Genomic DNA, 22,486 nt, shown 5'->3' with positions numbered 1-22,486 from the left:
TTCAGTTTAGCTAATTTGATGCAGTTGAAGATAGGTAGAGAGTGAGAAGTTAACTCTCCAAGAGGAAGTTGGTTTAGAAGGCTAGAGGGGGAACATCTCTCTCAGCTTTGCTAGAAGAAAAGCCATTCCATGGAGTGATGGTTAAGAAAATAATTGCAGAAATCTGAAGAGCAGCTAGTAAAGGAACAGGACGGTGGTGCAGTGGTTAGCATGGCTGCCTCTCAGCGCCAGGAATCTGGGTTCAATTCCGGTCTTGGGTGACTGTGTGGAGTTTCTCCCAGTGTTTGTGTGGGTTTCCTCTGGGTGCTCCGATTTCCTCCCACCATCCAAACATGTGCAGATTAGATGGATTAGCCATGATAAAATTGCTCCTTAATGTCCAGGGATATGCAGGTTTGGTGGAGTTACAGGGATAGGGCAGGGGAGTGGGCATAGGTAGTGTGCTCCTTCAGAAGGTCGGTGATTCAATGTTTCTATGGAAACAAGAGAAATGAAGAGAAGTTTCCAAGAGGTCTGTGGTTAAAGGTTCTAGAACAGAGCACTGTTCAGTAAAGACAGACATAGGTGAGAAGAAGGCTGACAAGCCCGAAAGATAGCGGAAATTATTTTCAGGTTTAAGAGATTTTACTACAGCCGTTGGAACTCGAGTTGGTATAACCATGGAAATCGGTGGCTGGACCTGGAGTTTATGCAAAAGCAGTCAACAACAGAAATTCCTAAAAAGTGTAGGTGTAAAATCCTGGACTGAATTCACTGTTAAAAGTGGAGTGAAAGCTTTATTTAAAAGTGTCATTTAGAAAACCTGGATTTCAGTATGCAAACCACTAGGAAAACATACTTTGAGAGAAGATTTTAAAGCAGGTTTGTGGGAGTGGAGCTTAGAAACTCTCACATGACAAATGGGGGATTCGGAGAAGAAATCCACAGACACCAACTTGGGTTCAAAGCGGAGTATGTATTTGACCACAGTCATCTTGTGTGCTTACAAGGGTCTTTTTTAATGAGACCATTGCAGTTTAAGTTTGTATTTGGTAATCCATTTGTGAGCTGTAATCCATGTTAATCTAAAACCTGTGTAATTGGTAAACTAAAGCAGGCATTGTCAAACTCGGGGCGAGTGTCGGGAGGGTCACGGAGCCGTCCATCTCAGCACTCCTGATCGCGCAAATCCACGCGCAACAACCGGCTTTTAATAATGATGGCTACGAGCGGCCTTCAAAATGGCCAGAAACAGATAAAAAAAATTCGGCCGCACTGCGCATGCATGCCCAATCATCGGTGTGCACGCGCAACTATGCGCACTGAAGATCGGGCCACATGCGCAGTGCGGCCGCATTTTTGTAATATGGTGGCAGCCTTCTTTTCCCCAAGTTCGGGGGCCCAAAGGGACCCAAAACCATTTTCTCCATTTTTGTCAGCAGCAAACAAGTTAAGAGAAAATGTGGGCCGCGCAGGTCGGCCGGCGTGGGCCGCGCAGGTCGGCCGGCGTGGGCCGCGCAGGTAAAAATAGGAAAAAAAGTTTGAAAAATACTGAACTAAAGGAGCGTTAAAGGAGTACTGTATTGTAATCCAATTTTTTCATGTTTAATAAATATTTGTTTTCTTGTTGTTAAAACTAATTAGCGATCCTGTGACTCTGCTTCTGCACATTTTATTTTAAAAATGAAAGTTACGGTCTTTTGAGCCAAGGTTCCTTTCTGGGATTTTCCCGCCCAGTTATTTCAACTGGGATTATAACACTAATCTGATTATAACCTCAATCCCGTATTTCCATCTGCCCCAATAATCTTTCACCCCTTGCTCATCAAGGATTTTTCTATCTCAGCCTTAAAAATATTCAATTCTGTTTCCACAGCATTTTGGCATTCCAGACTCAACCCTCTTGAGAAAAAATTTCTCCTCATTTCCATCGTAAATGACTGATCCCTTATTTTTAAACAGCGACACCTAGTTCTAGATTTTCCAAGAAGATGAAACATCCTCTCCACACCCATCCTGTCAATCACCCTCAGGATCTTAAAGGTTTGATCAAGTCACCTCTTACTCTTCTGAACACTAGTGGATATAAACCTAACCTCTCCAACCTTTCCTCATAAGACAACCCGCTCATTCCTGGTATTAGTCTAGCAAACCTTCTTGGAACTGTTTCTAAAGTACTTATATCTTTGCTTAAATAAACAAGAGCAAAACTGCACATAATACTCCAGATGTGATCTCACCAGTGCTCTGTAGAACTGAAGCATTACCTCCGACTTTTGTATTAAATTCCCTTCACAATAAACAATAGCATTCTATTAGCTTTCCTAATTACTTGATCCGCCTGCATACTAGCCGTTGGTGATTGATGCACTAGGATCCACAGATATCTCTCACCATTGATAATATACTTCTTTTATGTTTTCCTGCCAAAACTGCCAATTTTACTCTTTCCCACTTCATATTCCATTTGCCAGGTCTTTTAAAGCACTACTTTATTTGTCCAAACTTTGGGTTACCTTCTCGTATAATATCTCACATCCATGTTTTGTTGTACACCTCTATGAAAGGGTATAAACAGGCAAACAACAGCTCACAAATTTTCTGTTCTCTATCTCCTTTAACAGTAATAAATAGGCATGGAACCTAAGAATTAAATATTACAAGAGTAACTAAAAGCTTGCTGAAAGAAGTGAGGTTTAAAAAAAAAAAATGAGGCACAGTGGCCAAAAGCATGGTTACAACTAATGAGGCAATGGAAGAGGCACACATAAGAGGTCAAACTCATAACTTGTTTCCATGCTGGAACATTATATGATTCCAGATTAATGCTGGGGAACACATTTTCAGATATAGCAAGTCGATGCAGAAGTTCAACTCGAGGAGTGCAGTTCATTGTGCCAGATTAGCACCATTTATTGCTCTCAAGCTCATCAAGCTCCCACAATTCAGTACTGCATTAGAAATGATACAATAGTCCTCATTACAAACATATTTACATGAAGGAGTACAAACTTTTTTGCAATTATTAAGCCCCCACATGAATCCAAGTCTTAGTTTATTTAATGGCCATGAAAGTTTTGCCAGGATTGCAATATATTTAGTTATTGAACCCTTCATAATCTCAGTACAAATGAAACACTTTATAATTTCAGTGCAAAATTAAAAGATTACTTGGGTCTTTGCATTGAATGCATGTGGGAAACCAGAGCCTCTGAAACATGATCATAAAAATGCTGTTAAAAAAAAATTCAACAAGCGATTAAAGCAGCTCATTGCAAATAATTAGCCTGGTTTAAATCGTAACATTGGCAAATTGCCTATTTTACTACAAACCAGATGTTTTCTGCTGGTAAATACCAAAAACCAGCCGTTTCTTGAATTGCCGTAATTTCAGTGTAGTCCAAAGTCTAAAATCTGTAGAAGAATTCTCAAATTGTTGGAAATCTGTTGAAACTACTGTCCAGAGCTGTAAGATGTGGCTGGCTACGCAGAGTTTATACACCATCTTCTTAGATCGCGGACTTCCGCTACTTCAGTAAGTTTCACTCAAATGGATTTTCTTTTTCACAGAATCATTACGTCATGGAGTTGTGCAGTATTTAACCAGGCAGAACAATGACTTTCTGGAGGTTGTAACGGTTAATAAAAGTCACTGAGGACTTCCCTTCTCTACCTTCTTCATCAATGCTGCATATTGATCATGCTCTTGTATGCAAGTGGGCACCACTGCCAGACTTTTCCCTTTACAATGGCCTTAGGGATGCAGTAATCAATTCACCACAATGAGGCCTACAATACTCAGGTTACGAAGAATTGTAGAAATGCAGTAATCAGCTCACTGGAACAAGACCCTCAATACTACGAAGAGATCCATCATATTGTCATTACAAGAAACTGAGTTTCTGAATTCCAAAGACTACTACAGCAACATGAACTTTTACATCACTAACTGGAGACACCGTTCCATGCCTGGAACAAGAAATCAAGATGACATAGGTGGTGATCATGGGTCAAAAGATTCACTTTAACCATGTGAAGTAAGCCAGCACCGAGGTCATTTGAGGAAACCTGGTTTGTCACCGCGTTTGACAAAAACTGTAGTTATCATTGTTCCAACCTTCTCCACGGAGACAACGTCGTGTCAAACAGGCAGACATTCAGAGCTATTATCCAAGGTCAAAAAAGCTCTCCGGAAAGGGCAGCACGGTGGCGCAGTGGGTTAGCCCTGCTGCCTCATGGCTCAAGGTCCCGGGTTCGATCCCGGCTCTGGGTCACTGTTCGTGTGGAGTTTGCACATTCTCCCCGTGTTTGCTTGGGTTTTGCCCTCACAACCCAAAGATGTGCAGGATAGGTGGATTGAACACACTAAAATGCCCTTAATTGGAAAAAAATTGAGTACACTAAATTTATAAAGAAAAAAAAAGCTCTCCAGATTGTCCTAAAACTACCAGATGTAGGTCCCCCTCCCCCTCCCCACCCACAGTCCGTGTTAGCCGTAAAATCTCAACATCACAACTGATACAAAGCAGCTGAGTCAAGTCTCTTTCAATAAAACGAAGTCCAGCAAATTTTGTCCTAATAAAAAAATCAGAGTTCTTCAACCTTAGGCAGTGAGCTTCTTTTATTAATTTTAGCAATATGTCAGATTTCTGATATTTTCACCATCCTGCGCGTAACCATTAATACAAAGTCTTAAAGATAGTTGGGCCAGTCATCATCACCACTTAGTGTCAAAAGCAGTACAAGCTTAAATCAGTTCTGGTTGATTTGTGCAGACTTTCTACTCACTCTTGAGCGAATTGACTTCTCTTGCCTTTTCTCTTCACCTTCCACTGTCTTCAGTTACATTTTCACCATGCAGAGGAAAACATAGGAGTCTTGTTAAAAATTCAAGTCCAAATAGCTGGCTGCTTCCTCAGGTAGGTATCCCAGTGATCAATATGCTTGCAGGTAGATATAACGGAGAGTTCTTGCAGTAGAGGTTGGAGGAAAAGCACATAAAAAGACAAAAAAAACACAAAGCTGCCATCAAGTGATAAATCCACCCCTCCCCATTAATCTGATCGGTTTCGTCAGAAGCAAAGACAGCTGGTTTCAGTGCAGTGAATGCAGTGATAATACTGTGGAAAAGTGTCAAGAACTAAGACAAATGTTTTAAAGAACAATACTGCACAGGAACAGGCCATTCGGCTTCCAAGCCTGCGCCAACCATGGTACCTGCCTAAACTAAAACCGTATGCACTTACGGAGTCTGTTTCCTTCCATCCCTATTCATATATTTGTCTAAATGCCCCTTAAATGGTGCTATCGTACCTGCGCCCACCACCTCCCCAGGCAGCGCGTTCCATATATTTATCACCCCGTGTATAAAAAAACTTGCATCGCACATCTGTTCTAAGCTTTTTCCCACGCACTTTAAACCTATGTCCCCTAGTACTTGACTCTCCTACCTTAGGAAAGAGCATCTGACTATCCACTCGGTCCTTGCCGCTCATAATCTTGAAGACCTCTATCAGGTCGCCTCTAAACCTCCGTTGTTCCAGTGAGAACAGACCGTGTTTATCTAACCTCTCCTCATAGCTAATGCCCTTCATACCAGGCAACATAAGAACACAAGAACTAGGAGCAGGAGTAGGCCAGAGGGCATCCTAGTAAACCGCTTCTGTACCCTCTCCAAAGCATCCACATTCTTCGGGTAGTGTGGCGACCAAAATTGTATATTATATTCCAAATGTGGCCTAACTAAGGTCCTGTACATCTGCAACATGACTTGCCAATTTTTATATTCAATGCCCTGACTGATGAAGGACAGCATGCCGTATGCCTTCTTGACCACCTTATCAACATGCATTGCCACTTTGTGATCGGTGGACATGCACGCCCAGATCTCTCTGCCTGTCAATACTCGCAAGAGTTCTACCATTTACTGTGTAACTGCTACATACATTGGACCTTCCAAAGTGCATTACCTCACACTTGTCCGGATTAAACTCAGTTTGTGGTCTTCAATACCAACATTCAATTGACCATCTTAACAAATGGCCAGTATTACATGGTATAAGGCCTAGAAGTACAATGAATAAATTCTGTCTGCTCAAATGGAAAGTTGTACAGTATACATTAACAGTACTGCCAATTTTCACATCCTTATGTCTGGTAAGCATGCTTTTCACATCAAATTATCCATCAGTATATCCCACCTTCCCACACATGAAGTTGGTTCACCATGATAAACAAATGTTAAAAAGCAAACACCACCATACACATCAAGAAATACCAGGTTTGAATTAGACTTGAACATTATCAATTCAATTCTCCAACTGGTGATTGCTACCCAGGCCACCCATGCTGAAAAACACATTTGCGGATGTTGGAGCATGGTGTGGATTGGTGGGGGAAAGAGGAGCATGGTGTGGATTGGTGGGGGAAAGAGTGGCTTGGCTGTAATAATTTTTAAAAATAAAATAATTCATGGGATGTGACATTCACTGGCAAATTATTATCTATGCTGAAATGCTCTCCAGGTGGTGGTGGGGGTGGTGAGCTGCCTTGACAACTGAGGGCAGCAAAGAGTCAACTAGTGTTGTTGGTCTGGAGTCACATACATAACCAGACTGTGTAAGGCAGCAGGTTTGCTTCCCTAAAGGGCATTGGTGAACATGGGTGGCTTTTTATGACAAGCCTGTAGCTATTGTAAACCATTACTGCCAGTTTTCCTTTAAAATCCCAGATTTAATTAACTGAATTTAAGCTATTCATCTGCCAGCCGAGATTAGAACTATGTCACTGGATCCTTAGTCTCGGCTCTCAGGTAACCAGTCCAGGAACACACACATTGTAGTTTTTGAAATAACTCCTGCTTCCCAATGCCAACAACCTTGTTGGATCTCACAGGAAGAATGACTATTTCGATAAGGGTCAAGGGAAGCAGGTACCCATGAAACCATTCCGAAGCACCTCGAAGGTAGGAGACCAGAGAGAAAAAAATTGCTGTGTACACAAGTTTGGATTTGGATTTGTTTGGATGTGGGTTTGTGCTCAGAATTCTTCAGTAAGTCACCCAAATATAAGTGTACACTTGCAGCACTTGCAAAAAGTCAAAGTTCTAAATACAATGAAGTACAGAAATTATATAGATAAATTTCCCCTGCAAGAAGGTTTTGAGTAAAGGCCAGGAGAAGGGAGAGAGAAAATCATAGATTATCATAGAATTTACAGTGCAGAAAGAGGCCATTTTGCCCATCGAGTCTGCACCGGCTCTTGGAAAGAGCACCCTACCCGAGGTCAACACCTCCACCCTATCCCCATAACCCAGTAACCCCACCCAACACTAAGGGCAATTTATCATGGCCAATCCACCTAACCTGCACATCTTTGGTCAGTCATAAAGGCAGTTTCAAACTCACCAGAGAGTGAAACACATTTACCAACTATCTTAGTTGGGAACAGTGGTGCAGTGGTCATCACTGCTGCCTCACAGCACTGAGGACTCGGGTTCGATCCCGGCCCAGGGTCATTGTCCGTGTGGAGTTTGCGCATTCTCCCATTGTCTGCGTGGGTCTCACCCCCACAAACCAAAGATGTGCACAGTTGGTAGATTGACTATGCTTAATTGCCCATTAATTGGAAAAAAATAATTGGGTACTTAAAATTTTTTTTTTTTTTTTAATCTTGGTTGGGAACACTGCACATGGCGAACTCCACCTCCTCATGCGCAGAGCTGAGACTAACACAGCTAAAGGTGCTGCACAGAGCACACCTAACCAGAACATGAATGAGTGGGTTCTTCCCGGAGGTGGAGGACAAATGCGAAAGGTGCCAGGAAGGCCTGGCCAACCACTCCCACATGTTCTGGTCCTGTCCCAGACTGGTTGAGAACTGGACAGCCTTCTTCAAAGCTATGTCCAAGATTGTGTGTGTGTGTGTGTGTGTGTGTGTGTGTGTGGTGGGGGGGTGGGGGGGGGGGGGGAGAGAGAGAATCAATAAGCAAAGAGGGAGTTGGGAGGGTGGGGGTATGTCAGAAGAAACACAAAGCAAGCAGGAAAGGGAAAACGGAAGAGGCAAAGGGCAGGGGCACACAGGGAGGAGACCACAATGGCAAGAACAAAACAAGCCTAGCGGACTCCTGGTGCATTTTCAGCGAAGACAGAAGGGAAGCTATACAACGGTGGCTGCTGACCACCGAGGGATCACCAACAGGGGTCCCCCATATCTGTATATAGGTTTGGTATTGGGGAGTCATAACCAACTGTTTGCCCCACATGATTTTGATTTCTGGTTACTTTTTCTTTGTTGTACACACTACGTTTGTAGACCCGTTTGTTTCTTTTTTCCCCCTCTTCTTTCGCTTCATTTTTCTGTTAGGTTGTATATCAATATTAACACTATTATACACGTTATTGTAAATAATGACAAAACCATTTAAAATATTTTAAAGAATGATTTGAAAGAGGGAATACTATTAATACCAGCTAACATAGAAGCCAAAAACTGTCTAATTAAAAAACAATTTTGAATTGTGTAGTGTTTTATCACACCATTCAAAGCATTACATTCATTTAATTCCACTCAAAAGTATAGTGATATTTATTAGCAAATTGCGACACAAGATTAAAGACACAGTAATGATAATTAATCTACTTTTGATCCTGTTTGTCAGGGGAGCAATGTTGGCCGGTATACCAATATTTAAATAGAACTGTTTGAATAGTACTGTCGATCTTTAATCTGATCTTGAACGTCCACCTTAGCCACTGGTACAAGCAGACTGGGTCTTGTGTAACATCAAATCCAAAAGGTAGCACTTCCGACAATGCAGGACTGCGCAAGTATTGCACTGAATATCAGCCTAGATTATCAAGCCCTGGAACAAAACTTCAAACCTTCTCTCCAATGTTCCTTCTTAAGACACGTGCAAGTCACACAGCAACCATAAACGGACCCTGCAGTGCAACAAACTGGAGGGAACATTATTTCTGACGGAAGTGGAAGTGCTACCAACTGAACCAACTTGGTTGGCACTTTGGCAGCAAAACAAAGTAGTTTCTCAGCAACAATACAAATGACATTGCACCTAAAATGAACGCCTGGGAGAATGTATGACAGAACAGTATTCTCTTGATACCAGCACATCCCACCAATTAAAAACCAGAATATCTCCCAAAAATCCATCACAATTGCTCCATGTGCCATAACCCTGGTGAGGGGGAGAAACCTACAGTATGTTCAAATCTAAAGATAGCTTTGAACACTTTTCAGTGTCAACGGCATGTTATTTCATACTTTTATGTGCATGCATAGAATATTGCAGCACGGTAGCATTGTGGATAGCACAATCGCTCAACAGGTCCAGGGTCCCAGGTTTGATTCCCTGCTGGGTCACTGTCTGTGCGAAGTCTGCACATCCTCCCAGTGTGTGCGTGGGTTTTCTCCGGGTGCTCCGGTTTCCTCCCACACTCCAAAGATGTGCAGCACGGTAGCATGGTGGTTAGCATAAATGCTTCACAGCTCCAGGGTCCCAGGTTCGATTCCCGGCTGGGTCACTGTCTGTGCGGAGTCTGCACGTCCTCCCTGTGTGTGCGTGGGTTTCCTCCGGGTGCTCCGGTTTCCTCCCACAGTCTAAAGATGTGCGGGTTAGGTGGATTGGCCATGCTAAATTGCCCGTAGTGTCCTAAAAAGTAAGGTTAAGGTGGGGTTGTTGGGTTACGGGTATAGGGTGGCTACGTGGGTTTGAGCAGGGTGATCATTGCTCGGCACAACATCGAGGGCCGAAGGGCCTGTTCTGTTCTGTACGGTTCTAAAAAAAATGTGCAGGTTATGCATTGGCCATGATAAATTGCCCTTAGTATTGGGTGGGGTTACTGGGTTATAGGGATAGGGTGGAGGTGTTAACCTTGGGTAGGGTGCTCTTTCCAGGAGCCGGTGCAGACTCGATGGGCCGAATGGCCTCCTTCTGCACTGTAAATTGTATGTATGTATGTATATCTTTTGCAAACTATCTCAAATGGTTGTATAAAGTTAGAACCTGGAAATTTCTTGGTTACAATTTCCCTATTCTTTTATCAGAGAAAGTTGACCAACTATATCAAGCAGTTTCATGGAAAGTGTATTGAAGTGTAACAAATCCCACCCTCTTACAACACATTTTATTTTACCTTTCTGCATTGTGACATTGAAGTCAAGCAAAGGATAGAAAAGAAAACCAAAGGCAGTCAAAGACGCAAGTTTCATTCAAGGAGGCCTTTGAAGGTGTGGAGTAGGTTAGCAAGGTAGAATGATTCAGAAGGCACTGAAATCCTGATTCAGAAGAATGTTAAGGCTGAGTTATGGGTTGAAGAAAGTTGCAGGAGTACATTTAAAAGAGGAGGAGGGATTTGCAACTAAGAATAATTATTTCAAAGTCAACTTGCTGGAAAATGGGAACCCAATAATGGTCAACAAAGACTGGTATTAAATAGCACTTCTCATGACCACCCGTTTCAAACTACTTTATGGCCAATGAAATACTTTTGAAATGTATGGTGTGGAGATGCTGGCGTTGGTCTGGGGTGAGCACAGTAAGAAGTCTTACAACACCAGGTTAAAGTCCAACAGGTTTGTTTCAAACACGAGCTTTCGGAGCACAGCTCCTTCCTCAGGTGAATGCTAAGCAAACCTCTATCCATGCCAATATGTTATCCATACACCATGAGCTCTTATTTTACGAGTAACCTTTTGAGGTACCCGCGTGCAGTTTGGTGGCCATTTTTCCTACTTTACAACAATGTCTACATTCACCTGAGGAAGGAGCAGTGTTCCGAAAGCTCGTGTTTGAAACAAACCTGTTGGGACTTTAACCTGGTGTTGTAAGGCTTCTTACTGTTTTGAAATGTAGACATTGTAGTAATGTAGGAAAAATGGCCACCAAACTGCACACAGGAACCTCAAAAGGTTACTGCATAAAATAAGAGCTCATGGTGTATGGATAACATATTGGCATGGATAGAGGTTTGCTTAGCTATCAGTGTAGGGATTAATGGGTCCTTTAGAGTTGGAAACATGTACCGTATATACTCGCGTATCATGCGATCTCGCGTATCATGCGACCCCTAGATTTTAGACCCCAAAACATGATTTTATGCTATACCTCGTGTATCATGCGAGTCACTTTTTTGAGACACCAAATTACGCCGTTAACAACCGCCGTAAACAACCAGCTGTTTTGCGGTTTCTAATCACGGTAATAAGCAGTTAACTAACGCGTAACACATATGTTTAGGTCACATCGCGTGGATTCTATTGTGAAAGCTGTTCGCGAATCAAACACCGATATAGCAATCGTTCCAGCTGGCTTGACTAGCGTCGTTCAGCCACTTGACGTATCCATTAATAAGCCATTTAAAGACAATATAAGAAAGAAATGGAATGACTGGATGATGGAAGGAGAGAAATCATTTACGAAGGGAGGGAATATGAAGGCTCCGGATTTGCCTCTACTGTGTTTGTGGGTAAAAGCAGCATGGGCTGAGAAAGATGCAGATTTGATTGTTAAAGCATTTAAAAAATGTGGAATAGCAAATGCTTTGGATGGAAGTGAAGATGATGCTATATTCGAAGATGCAGGAGAAGAAGATGAAAATATTGAAGACCTAGAAGATGATCAGTATGACGACTGCCTCGATGAAGAAGAATTCCAAGCTTTATTTGATGACACCGATAGCAATGAAAGCGAATTTGACGGATTTTAGTTAACCTGCAAAAGTTTGTTTTAATAGTTTTTTTAAATTAAAGTTTTATTAAAGTTTGTTAATTAACCTACATATGTATTCCTGTTTTATATTTCATTATGTCCATAATAATGTCCATTTGACTTTCCGTTAATGGATACGGTCTGCTGAACAGCCTAATCTTGACCAGTACTTCACACCCAAAATTTTGTATCTCGTGTATCATGCGACCCCCCAAATTCAGGTCAAAATTTAGGTCTTCAAAGGTCCCATGTTACGTGAGTATATACGGTACCTGTGACGAGTGGTGTGCCACAGGGATCAGTGCTGGGATCTCAACTACTTACAATTTATATCAATGACTTGGATGAAGGGACCGAAGGTATGGTTGCTAAATTTGTTCATGACACAAAGATAGATAGCAAAGTAAGTTGTGAAGAGGACATAAGGAGTCTGCAAAGGTATATAGAAAGGTTAAGAGGGCAAAAAATTGGCAAATTATGTATAAGGTGGGAAAACATGAACGTGTCCACTTTGACAGAATGAATCGAAAAGCAGCACTTTACTTAAGTGGAGAGAGATTGCAGAAATCTGCGGTACAGGGAAATCGGGATGTCTTGGTACTTTAAAAAACTTAATTTACAGGATGTGAATGTCACTGGATAGGCCGGAATTTATTGCCCATCTCTAATTGCCCTTGAACTGAGTGACTTGCTAGACCATTTCAGAGGGCATTTAAGAGTCCAATCACATTGCTGTGGGCTTGGAGTCTCATGTGGGCCAGACCGGGTAAGGATTACAGATTTCCTTCCCTAAAGGACATTAGTGAACCAGATGGGTTTTTAAGAAGTTGACAATGGTGAGATTTGAACTAGGGTCCCCAGAGTACTAGTCCAGTGACAATAGCACTACACCACTGCCTGCCGTTCAAATCAGAAAAAGTTGGTATACAGGTACAGGATGTGATTGGGGAGGCAAATGGAATGTTGTTTATTGCAAGGGGAACAGAATATAAAGCAGGAATATTTTGCTACAGTTGTAGAGGGCATGGTGAGGCCATATCTAGAGTACAGTGTCGAGTTTTAATGTCTTTATTGAAGGAAGGATATAAATGTGTTAGAAGCAGTTCAGAGAAACTTCACTCAGCTGACACCTAGGATGGGGAAGTTATCTTACGGAGAAAGGTTGGGCTCTACCCATTGGGTGTTGAGAAAGGTAGTCTTATTGAAACACAAGATCCTGAGAGGGCTTAACAGGGTGGATGCTGAAAGAATGTTTTCCAGTGTTGGAGAGACTGGATAGAAGGGCCAAAGTTTAAGAATAAGGGGTCTCCCATTTAAGACAGGTGACAAGAAATCTTTCACCTCAAGAGGGTTGTGAATCTTTCCCTAGGGACGAGTGAAGGGAGAGTCAATTAATATTTTTAAGAGTTTCCGGTTGCGGCTATGACCAGCTAAGTCGCACGTTTGGCGGCTCCTGCTACAAAGGTGTTTTCGGGCCGACTGGAGGGCCCCAACGGCGCTGGAAGGACAAATCCCGGTGGGGGAAGGCTCCCTGAGGAGAACCAGACCAACTTTATGGTCGGTACCCAGAGTGGGGTGGTAAAGAAAGCAACAGCAGCTCCCCAAAAAAAGCGGGGGAAGAAGACCAAAATGGCGGCCGGTGGCGCACCCGAGGAATGGAGGAAATGGGCGGAGGAGCAGCAGGCCGCTCTTCTGCGCTTCTTTACGGAGCTGAAAATGGAGCTCTTGGAGTCAATGAATGCGACGACCACCAGGCTCATGGGAGCCCAGGCGACCCAAGAGGCGTCGATTCGGGAGCTGCAGCAGGAGATGACTGCGAGGGAGGAGGCGGCCACGGTCCTCGTGGGAAAGGTAGAGGTGCACGAGGCACTCCACCTGAAATGGCAGAGCCGTTTTGAGGAGCTGGATACCCGAATGAGGCGGAAGAACCTGAGGATCTTGGGCCTGGCAGAAGGCCTGGAGGGGTCAGACCTCCCGGGATACGTAGCAGAAATGCTGAGCTCCCTGATGGGGGCAGGGGCCGTCCCTTCTCCCCTGGAGCTGGAAGAGGCCTACAGGGTCACGGCTAGGAAGCCAAGAGCAAATGAGCCCCCGAGGGCGGTGCTGGTGCGGTTCCAGCGACTCAGCGATCGTGAGAGAGTGCTGGAGTGGGCCAAGAGGGAAAGGAGCAGCAAGTGGGAGAACTCGACGGTGAGGGTCTACCAGGACTGGAGTGCGGAGGTGGCAAAGCGGCGGGCCCGGTACAACCGGACGAAGGCGGTGCTACATGCAAAACGGATCAGGTTCGGAATGCTGCAGCCAGCGCGCTTGTGGGTCACCTACAAGAACCAACACCACTATTTTGAGTCCCCAGAGGAGGCGTGGGCCTTTGTACAGGAAGAGAAACTGGACTCGAATTAGACCCAGGGGATACTTGGCAGCCGTAGCCGCTCGGGTACTTTCAGCTGAACAAGCGGTTCTTTTTCGGCTGGGTCGGAACTGGGCAACTCTTATTGGAACGGTTTCCCTTTTTTCTTCTTTCTTTGTTTGGATCTTGAACTCTTGCTTTGGTTTTTCTTCTGATGTTTTTTCCCCCCTTTGCCAACTTCCCTTAGTTATTGTTATTATGGTTATTCATGGTTATTTATGGTTATTTATATTGTTTGGTAGAGGGCGACTGTTAAGTACATTGTTATTTGTTATCTATCTGTTATTTATAATGTTAAGTTGGGGAGGCGGGACGGGGGGGGGGGGGGGGGAGAGCAGATCGGGGATATGGGCTCCTAGGGGGGGTTCTTTACAGGCATGGATGGGGACGGGGGTGGAACTGAAGATGGCGGGGTGGGGTGTGGCAGGGCGAAAGCGCGGGCTTTCCTCTGTTTTCCCGCGCGCGGGGCAGAGGAGGGGGGAGGGGAGGAGCGCGGGGCGTGGCTAGCAATGGCGACCTTTCCCGCGTTGGAGCGGGGCCAGGGAGGAGTGGCAAGGGGGGGGAGGCCCCCCCCCCCCCGAGCCGGGAGGAGTCGGAGTGTGGCAGGAGCAGCCGGGTCAGCGTAAACCAGCTGACTTACGGGAGTACGATGGAGGGTACATCGCGGCTAGGAGGGGTCCTAGCCTGGGGGGGGGGGGGGGGTTAGGGAGGGACACCGGGTTGCTGCTGGAAAGGCCAGGAACGGGAAGTGGAGGACTGGAGGGGTGGGGGGAGGGGGCCATCGCCATGGGGAGCGGGTCAGAAGGGGAGGGTCGACCCGGGGCGAGCAGGGAACAGGACATGGCTAATCGGCAGGGGAAGGGGGCGGGTCGTCCCACGACCCGGCTGATCACTTGGAACGTGAGGGGGCTGAATGGGCCGGTCAAGAGATCAAGGGTATTCTCACACCTGAAGGGACTGAAGGCTGATGTAGCAATGTTACAGGAGACCCATTTGAAGGTAGTGGACCAGGTTCGCCTGAGAAGGGGGTGGGTGGGACAGGTGTTCCACTCTGGATTGGACGCAAAGAACCGGGGGGTGGCGATTCTGGTGGGAAAGAGGGTGTCGTTCGTGGCGGAGGAGGTGGTGGCGGATAAGGAGGGTAGGTATGTGATGGTGAAGGGTAAGCTGCAGGGGGAGAAAGTGGTGATGGTCAACGTATATGCCCCGAACTGGGATGACGCGGGTTTTATGAGGCGCCTATTGGGCCTCATTCCGGGACTGGAGGCAGGGGGCTTGATCATGGGGGGGGGGACTTTAACACAGTGCTGGACCCCGGGCTAGACAGATCAAGCTCAAGGACCAATAGGAGGCCGGCAGTGGCAGAAGTGCTGAGGGGGTACATGGAGCAGATGGGAGGAGTAGACCCATGGAGGTTTGGTAGGCCGAGGGCGAGGGAGTATTCCTTTTTCTCCCACGTCCATAGAGTGTACTCCAGAATCGATTTCTTCGTGTTGAGCAGGGGGCTGATCCCGAGGGTACGGGAAGCTGAGTACTCGGCCATTGCGATCTCTGATCATGCACCACATTGGGTGGATGTGGAAATGGGGGAGGCGCGGGACCAGCGCCCGCTGTGGCGGCTGGATGTGGGGCTGTTAGCGGACGACGAGGTGTGTAAAAGGGTCCGGAAGAGGATTGAGAGCTATCTGGACTTGAATTACACGGGTGAGGTGCAGGTGGGGATGGTCTGGGAGGCCCTGAAGGCAGTGATCAGGGGAGAGCTGATCTCCATAAGGGCACACAGAGAAAGAAAGGAGAGGCAGGAGAGGGAGAGGCTGGTGGGGGAGCTATTGGAAGTGGATAGGAGATATGCGGAGGCACCAGAGGAGGGGCTGCTGGGAGAACGGCGCAGCCTGCAGGCCAAGTTTGACCTGCTGACCACCAGGAAGGCAGAGACGCAGTGGAGAAGGGCGCAGGGCGCGGTCTATGAGTATGGGGAAAAGGCGAGCAGGATGCTGGCACACCAGCTTCGCAAACGAGATGCGGCTAGGGAGATTGGGGGAGTGAAGGAGAGGGGCGGGAAGGTAGTGCAGAAGGGGCAAGAAGTGAACGGGGTCTTCAGGGATTTTTACAAGGAGTTGTATCGGTCTGAGCCGCCGACGAGGAGAGGGGGAATGGAGGACTTCCTAAACAAATTGAGGTTCCCAAGGGTCCAGGAGGGGCTGGTAGAAGGGCTGGGGGCGCCAATAGGGCTAGAGGAGCTAGTCAAGGGAATAGGTCAGATGCAAGCGGGGAAGGCGCCGGGGCCAGATGGGTTCCCGGTGGAATTCTATAAGAAAAATGTGGACTTGGTGGGACCGGTACTGGTACGAGCCTTTAATGAGGCGCGAGAGGGGGGGGGGTTCTGCCCCCGACAATGTCGCAGGCTCTGATCTCCCTGATATTGAAGCGGGATAAAGACCCCGTGCAGTGCGGGTCCTACAGGCCTATCTCGCTTCTGAACGTGGATGCCAAGTTGCTGGCAAAGATCCTGGCAGCTAGAATAGAGGATTGTGTGCCAGGGGTAATCCATGAGGACCAGACGGGGTTCGTGAAGGGGCGGCAGCTCAACACGAACGTGCGGAGATTGCTGAATGTAATTATGATGCCGGCAGTGGAGGGGGAGGCTGAGATAGTGGTAGCGCTGGACGCGGAGAAGGCATTCGATAGGGTGGAGTGGGAGTACCTGTGGGAGACGTTGGAACGGTTTGGGTTTGGGGAAGGGTTTATTAAGTGGGTGAAGTTGCTCTACTCGGCCCCGACGGCGAGTGTAGTGACAAACGGGAGGAGGTCGGAGTATTTCGGGCTCCACCGAGGGACCAGGCAGGGATGTCCCCTATCCCCCTTACTTTTCGCACTGGCGATTGAACCGTTGGCGATGGCACTGAGGGGTTCAGGGGGGTGGAGAGGACTGACTAGGGGAGGGGAGGAACATCGGGTATCGCTGTATGCGGATGATCTACTGCTGTACGTGGCAGACCCAGAAGGGGGAATGCCGGAGATAATGGAACTATTAGCAGAGTTTGGGGACTTTTCGGGGTACAAACTAAATTTGGGCAAAAGCGAGGTTTTTGTGATACATCCGGGGGACCAGGGAGAGGGAATTGGGAGACTCCCCTTCAAGCGAGCAGGAAAGAGCTTTAGGTACTTAGGGGTGCAGGTGGCAAGGAACTGGGGGACCCTCCACAAGTTGAACTTTTCCAGGCTGGTGGAACAGATGGAGGAGGAATTTAAGAGGTGGGCCATGGTACCGCTGTCGCTGGCGGGGAGGGTGCAGTCAATCAAAATGACGGTCCTCCCAAGGTTCTTGTTTTTATTTCAGTGCTTGCCCATTTTCCTCCCTAGGGCCTTCTTCAAAAAGGTGACGAGTAGCATCATGAGCTACGTGTGGGCGCACGGCACCCCAAGGGTGAGGAGGGTCTTTTTGGAGCGGAGTAGGGGCAGTGGAGGGCTGGCACTACCCAATCTCTCGGGGTATTACTGGGCGGCAAATGTGTCGATGGTGCGCAAGTGGATGATGGAAGGGGAGGGGGCAGCTTGGAAACGAATGGAGAGGGCGTCCTGTGGCAACACAAGCCTGGGGGCCCTAGTAACGGCACCATGGCCGCTCCCCCCCATGAGGTACACCACGAGCCCGGTGGTGGCGGCCACCCTCAAGATATGGGGGCAGTGGAGGCGACACAGGGGGGAAATGGGAGGTCTGTTGGCGGCGCCAATAAGAGGGAACCATAGATTCATCCTGGGGAACATCGACGGGGGATTTCAGAGCTGGTACAGGGTGGGCATACGGCAGCTGAAGGACCTGTTTATAGAGGGGAGGTTTGCGAGCCTGGGAGGGCTGGAGGAGAAGTTTGAGCTCCCCCCGGGAAACATGTTCAGATATTTACAAGTGAAGGCATTTGCTAGGCGGCAGGTGGAGGGGTTCCCCCTGCTCCCCAGTAAGGGGGCGAGTGATAGGGTGCTCTCGGGGGTCTGGGTCGGAGGGGGGAGGATATCGGACATCTACAAGATAATGCAGGAGGCGGAGGAGGCATCAGGGGAGGAGCTGAAAGCCAAGTGGGAAGGGGAGCTGGGAGAGCAGATAGAAGACGGGACGTGGGCGGATGCACTGGAGAAGGTCAATTCTTCCTCCTCGTGTGCGAGGCTGAGCCTCATTCAATTTAAGGTGCTGCATAGAGCTCACATGACGGGGACAAGGATGAGCCGGTTCTTTGGGGGTGAGGACAGGTGTGTCAGATGTCTGGGAAGCCCAGCGAACCATGTGCATATGTTCTGGGCATGTCCGGTGCTGGAAGGGTTCTGGAAGGGGGTGGCAAGGACGGTGTCGAAGGTGGTGGGGTCCAGGGTCAAACCAGGATGGGGGCTTGCGATCTTTGGGGTCAGGGTAGAACCGGTGGTACAGGAGGCTAGGGAGGCCGGAATACTGGCCTTTGCGTCCCTAGTGGCTCGACGAAGGATATTAATTCAATGGAAGGACGCGAGGCCTCCAAGCGTTGAAACTTGGATTAACGATATGGCTAGCTATATTCAGCTAGAAAGGATCCAATTTGCCCTGAGAGGGTCGGTACAGGGATTCTCCAGGCGGTGGCAACCTTTCCTTGACTTTTTAGATCAGAGATAGGCGTTCGGGGTCGTGGCAGCAGCAACCCGGGGGGGGGGGGGCAGCAATGGTCGTGGGGGGACAGGCACGACTGTAACGCGGGCAAGTCTGCTCGCTGCTCATGTCTGAAACTGTAGGCTGCCTTGTTTGTTAAGTTGTTGCTGGGGGGGGGGGGGGGGGAGGACTGGTGCGCGCGGGAGGGCGGGCGAGGGAGGGATATTTGCCTAGAGGGATTGTGTTGTAAATAATTTAAAAATTAGTAGGGGTAAATGTCTGTATGGAAAAACTCTTTCAATAAAAATTATTTAAAAAAAAAATATATTTTTAAGACTGAGGTGGATAGATATTTGACTAACAAGGGAGCTGGGCAGCACGGTGGTGCAGTGGTTAGCACTACTGCCTCACAGCGCCGAGGACCCGGGTTCAATCCCAGCCCCAGGTCACTGTCTGTGTGGAGTTTGCATTCTCCCTGTGTCTGCATGGGTTTCACCCCCACAACCCAAAGATGTGCAGGATTGGCCATGCTAAATTGCCCCTTAATTGGAAAAAAAAATCATTAGGTACCCTAAATTTTTATTAAAAAAAGACTACGGGAGCTGGGGGTATACAGAATATGGAAGCCCTTCGGAAAGAGATAATGTTCCCTCATACTTAAGTTGGAATTGGGATTTTAATTGTTTAATAGACTGCAGTTATTGCTTAATAGACTAAACCAAATATAAAAGGTGGCACTGTGGCGTTGTTGGAGAAGTGAACACATTCCAACAAGCCTGGAGTCGAAGAAGTCAAGACCTGCTTTCTAGTTTTTATTATAGAACTATCATCGGAGCTTAACAATGCTGGCTGAGGCTGATCATATGGAATGTGAGAGGGTTGAATGAACCAGTCAAGAGGTCCCACGTGTTCGATCATTTGAGGAGCTTAAAGGCGGATATGGCACTCGCAGGAAACGCACCTGAAGATCGGGGATCAAACTAGGCTCAGGAAAGGGTAGGTAGGGCAGGTCTTTCATTCAGGATTGGATTTGAAGACGAGGGGGGTGGCGGTCTTGATAAGAAAGCGGGTAGCGTTTGAAGTGGGGTACATAGTGGCAGACTCGAGGAGGAGGTTCGTTGTGGTGAGTGGGAAATTGGAGGGGATTCCGGTAGTATTGGTGAATGTTTTAGCCCCAAACTGGAACAATATATATTAACTCCTTTGGAAGTAATTCGGGGGATTATGGGCATATTGGAAGAATTTGGTCAGTTCTTAGGATACAAATTGAATAAGGTGAACAAGATTTATCCAAGCGAGGGGACAGGAGAGGAGACTGGGGTGTTGCTGTTATAGTGGGGGTGAGCTTTCGATATTTGGGCATTCAGGTGGCACAGGGGTGGGAGCAGCTGCATCAGCTGAATCTGGTTCGGTTGGTGGAACAGACAAAAAGAGATTTTAGAAGGTGGGATGTGCTCCCGCTGTCGTTGGCAGGACGGGTGCAATCGGTGAAGATTATGGTTCTCCCGCGGTTCTTATTAGTATTCCAGAATCTCTCGATCTTAATTTCAAAGGTGCTTTTTAGGAGGGTGAATGCACTGATATTGTGGTTTGTTTGGGCAGGTAAAGTCTCCCAAGTGAAGAAGGTGCTGCTGGAGTGGGGTCGATGCTGGCTCTCAGAAACGTGATGAATTATTACTGGGTGGCGAACATAGCCATGGTTAGAAAGTGGGTAGTGGTGGAGGGGTCGGTGTGGGAGCAGATGGAGGCAGCCTCTTGTAAGGCCTAGTGTTTACGGGCACTGTTGACGGTGCCTCTACCGTTCTCGCTGGCCAGGTACTCAGGGAGGAAGTGGAGGCTGGGCTGTGGGAGGAGGCTTTGAGGAGAACGAATACATCCGCGTGTGCTAGGCTTAGCCTTATTTAGATTAAAGTGGTTCACAAGGCACACATAACTGTAGCTAGGATGAGCAGGTTTTTTGAAGGGGTGGATAGGTGTGGGCAGTGCGTGGGTGGGCCTAGAACATAGAACATAGAACGATACAGCGCAGTACAGGCCCTTCGGCCCTCGATGTTGCACCGACATGGAAAAAAAATCTAAAGGCCATCTAACCTACACTATGCCCTTATCATCCATATGCTTATCCAATAAATTTTTAAATGCCCTCAATGTTGGCGAGTTCACTACTGTTGCAGGTAGGGCATTCCACGGCCTCACCACTCTTTGCGTAAAAAACCCACCTCTGACCTCTGTCCTATATCTATTACCCCTCAATTTAAGGCTATGTCCCCTCGTGCTAGCCACCTCCATCCGCGGGAGAAGGCTCTCGCTGTCCACCCTATCTAACCCTCTGATCATTTTGTATGCCTCTATTAAGTCACCTCTTAACCTTCTTCTCTCTAATGAAAACAACCTCAAGTCCATCAGCCTTTCCTCATAAGATTTTCCCTCCATACCAGGCAACATCCTGGTAAATCTCCTCTGCACCCGTTCCAAAGCTTCCACGTCCTTCCTATAATGAGGCGACCAGAACTGTACGCAATACTCCAAATGCGGCCGTACTAGAGTTTTGTACAACTGCAACATGACCTCATGGCTCCGGAACTCAATCCCTCTACCAATAAAAGCCAACACACCATAGGCCTTCTTCACAACCCTATCAACCTGGGTGGCAACTTTCAGGGATCTATGTACATGGACACCGAGATCCCTCTGCTCATCCACACTGCCAAGAATTTTACCATTAGCCAAATATTCCACATTTCTGTTATTCTTTCCAAAGTGAATCACCTCACACTTCTCCACATTAAACTCCATTTGCCACCTCTCAGCCCAGCTCTGCAGCTTATCTATGTCCCTCTGTAACCTGCAACATCCTTCCGCACTGTCTACAACTCCACCGACTTTAGTGTCGTCTGCAAATTTACTCACCCATCCTTCTGCGCCCTCCTCTAGGTCATTTATAAAAATGACAAACAGCAACGGCCCCAGAACAGATCCTTGTGGTACGCCACTCGTAACTGAAGTCCATTCTGAACATTTCCCATCAACTACCACTCTCTGTCTTCTTTCAACTAGCCAATTTCTGATCCACATCTCTAAATCACCCTCAATCCCCAGCCTTCGTATTTTTTGCAATAGCCGACCGTGGGGAACCTTATCAAACGCTTTACTGAAATCCATATACACCACATCAACTGCTCTACCCTCGTCTACCTGTTCAGTCACCTTCTCAAAGAACTCGATAAGGTTTGTGAGGCATGACCTACCCTTCACAAAACCATGCTGACTGTCCCTAATCATATTATTCCTATCTAGATGATTATAAATCGTATCTTTTATAATCCTCTCCAAGACTTTACCCACCACAGACGTTAGGCTCACCGGCCTATAGTTACCGGGGTTATCTCTACTCCCCTTCTTGAACAAAGGGACCACATTTGCTATCCTCCAGTCCTCTGGCACTATTCCTGTAGCCAATGATGACCTAAAAATCAAAGCCAAAGGCTCAGCAATCTCTTCCCTGGCTTCCCAGAGAATCCTAGGATAAATCCCATCCGGCCCCGGGGACTTATCTATTTTCACCTTGTCCAGAATTGCCAACACTTCTTCCCTACGCACCTCAATGCCATCTATTCTAATAGCCTGGGTCTCAGCATTCTCCTCCACAATATTATCTTTTTCTTGAGTGAATACTGACGAAAAGTATTCATTTAGTATCTCGCTTATCTCCTCAGCCTCCACACACAACTTCCCACCACTGTCCTTGACTGGCCCTACT

The 22,486-nt window shown here is 47.0% G+C and overlaps 1 protein-coding gene across 8 annotated transcripts in view; it reads right to left on the bottom strand.

Annotated features, from left to right (window-relative positions):
- Window positions 1-22,486, bottom strand: part of LOC119966963 (WD repeat-containing protein 26) — a 208,141-nt gene that overhangs the window by 32,403 nt on the left and 153,252 nt on the right. For 2 of the 8 annotated variants that reach the window (XM_038798916.1, XM_038798917.1), the window contains exon 12: window positions 4,768-4,815. The exons of 4 other annotated variants lie outside the window; for them this stretch is intronic. In XM_038798916.1, coding sequence (XP_038654844.1) covers window positions 4,768-4,815 — 48 coding nt within the window. Of the gene's footprint in view, window positions 1-4,767; window positions 4,949-22,486 lie in introns of those variants that run through there. 2 more of the 8 variants (XM_038798920.1, XM_038798922.1) reach the window with 2 other exon arrangements.

Source organism: Scyliorhinus canicula, chromosome 6 (assembly GCF_902713615.1).
Source record: "Scyliorhinus canicula chromosome 6, sScyCan1.1, whole genome shotgun sequence".
Taxonomy (NCBI): domain Eukaryota; kingdom Metazoa; phylum Chordata; class Chondrichthyes; order Carcharhiniformes; family Scyliorhinidae; genus Scyliorhinus; species Scyliorhinus canicula.
The sequence above is the reverse complement of the archived record's forward strand: the minus strand, read 5'-3'. Positions and strand labels throughout refer to the sequence as shown.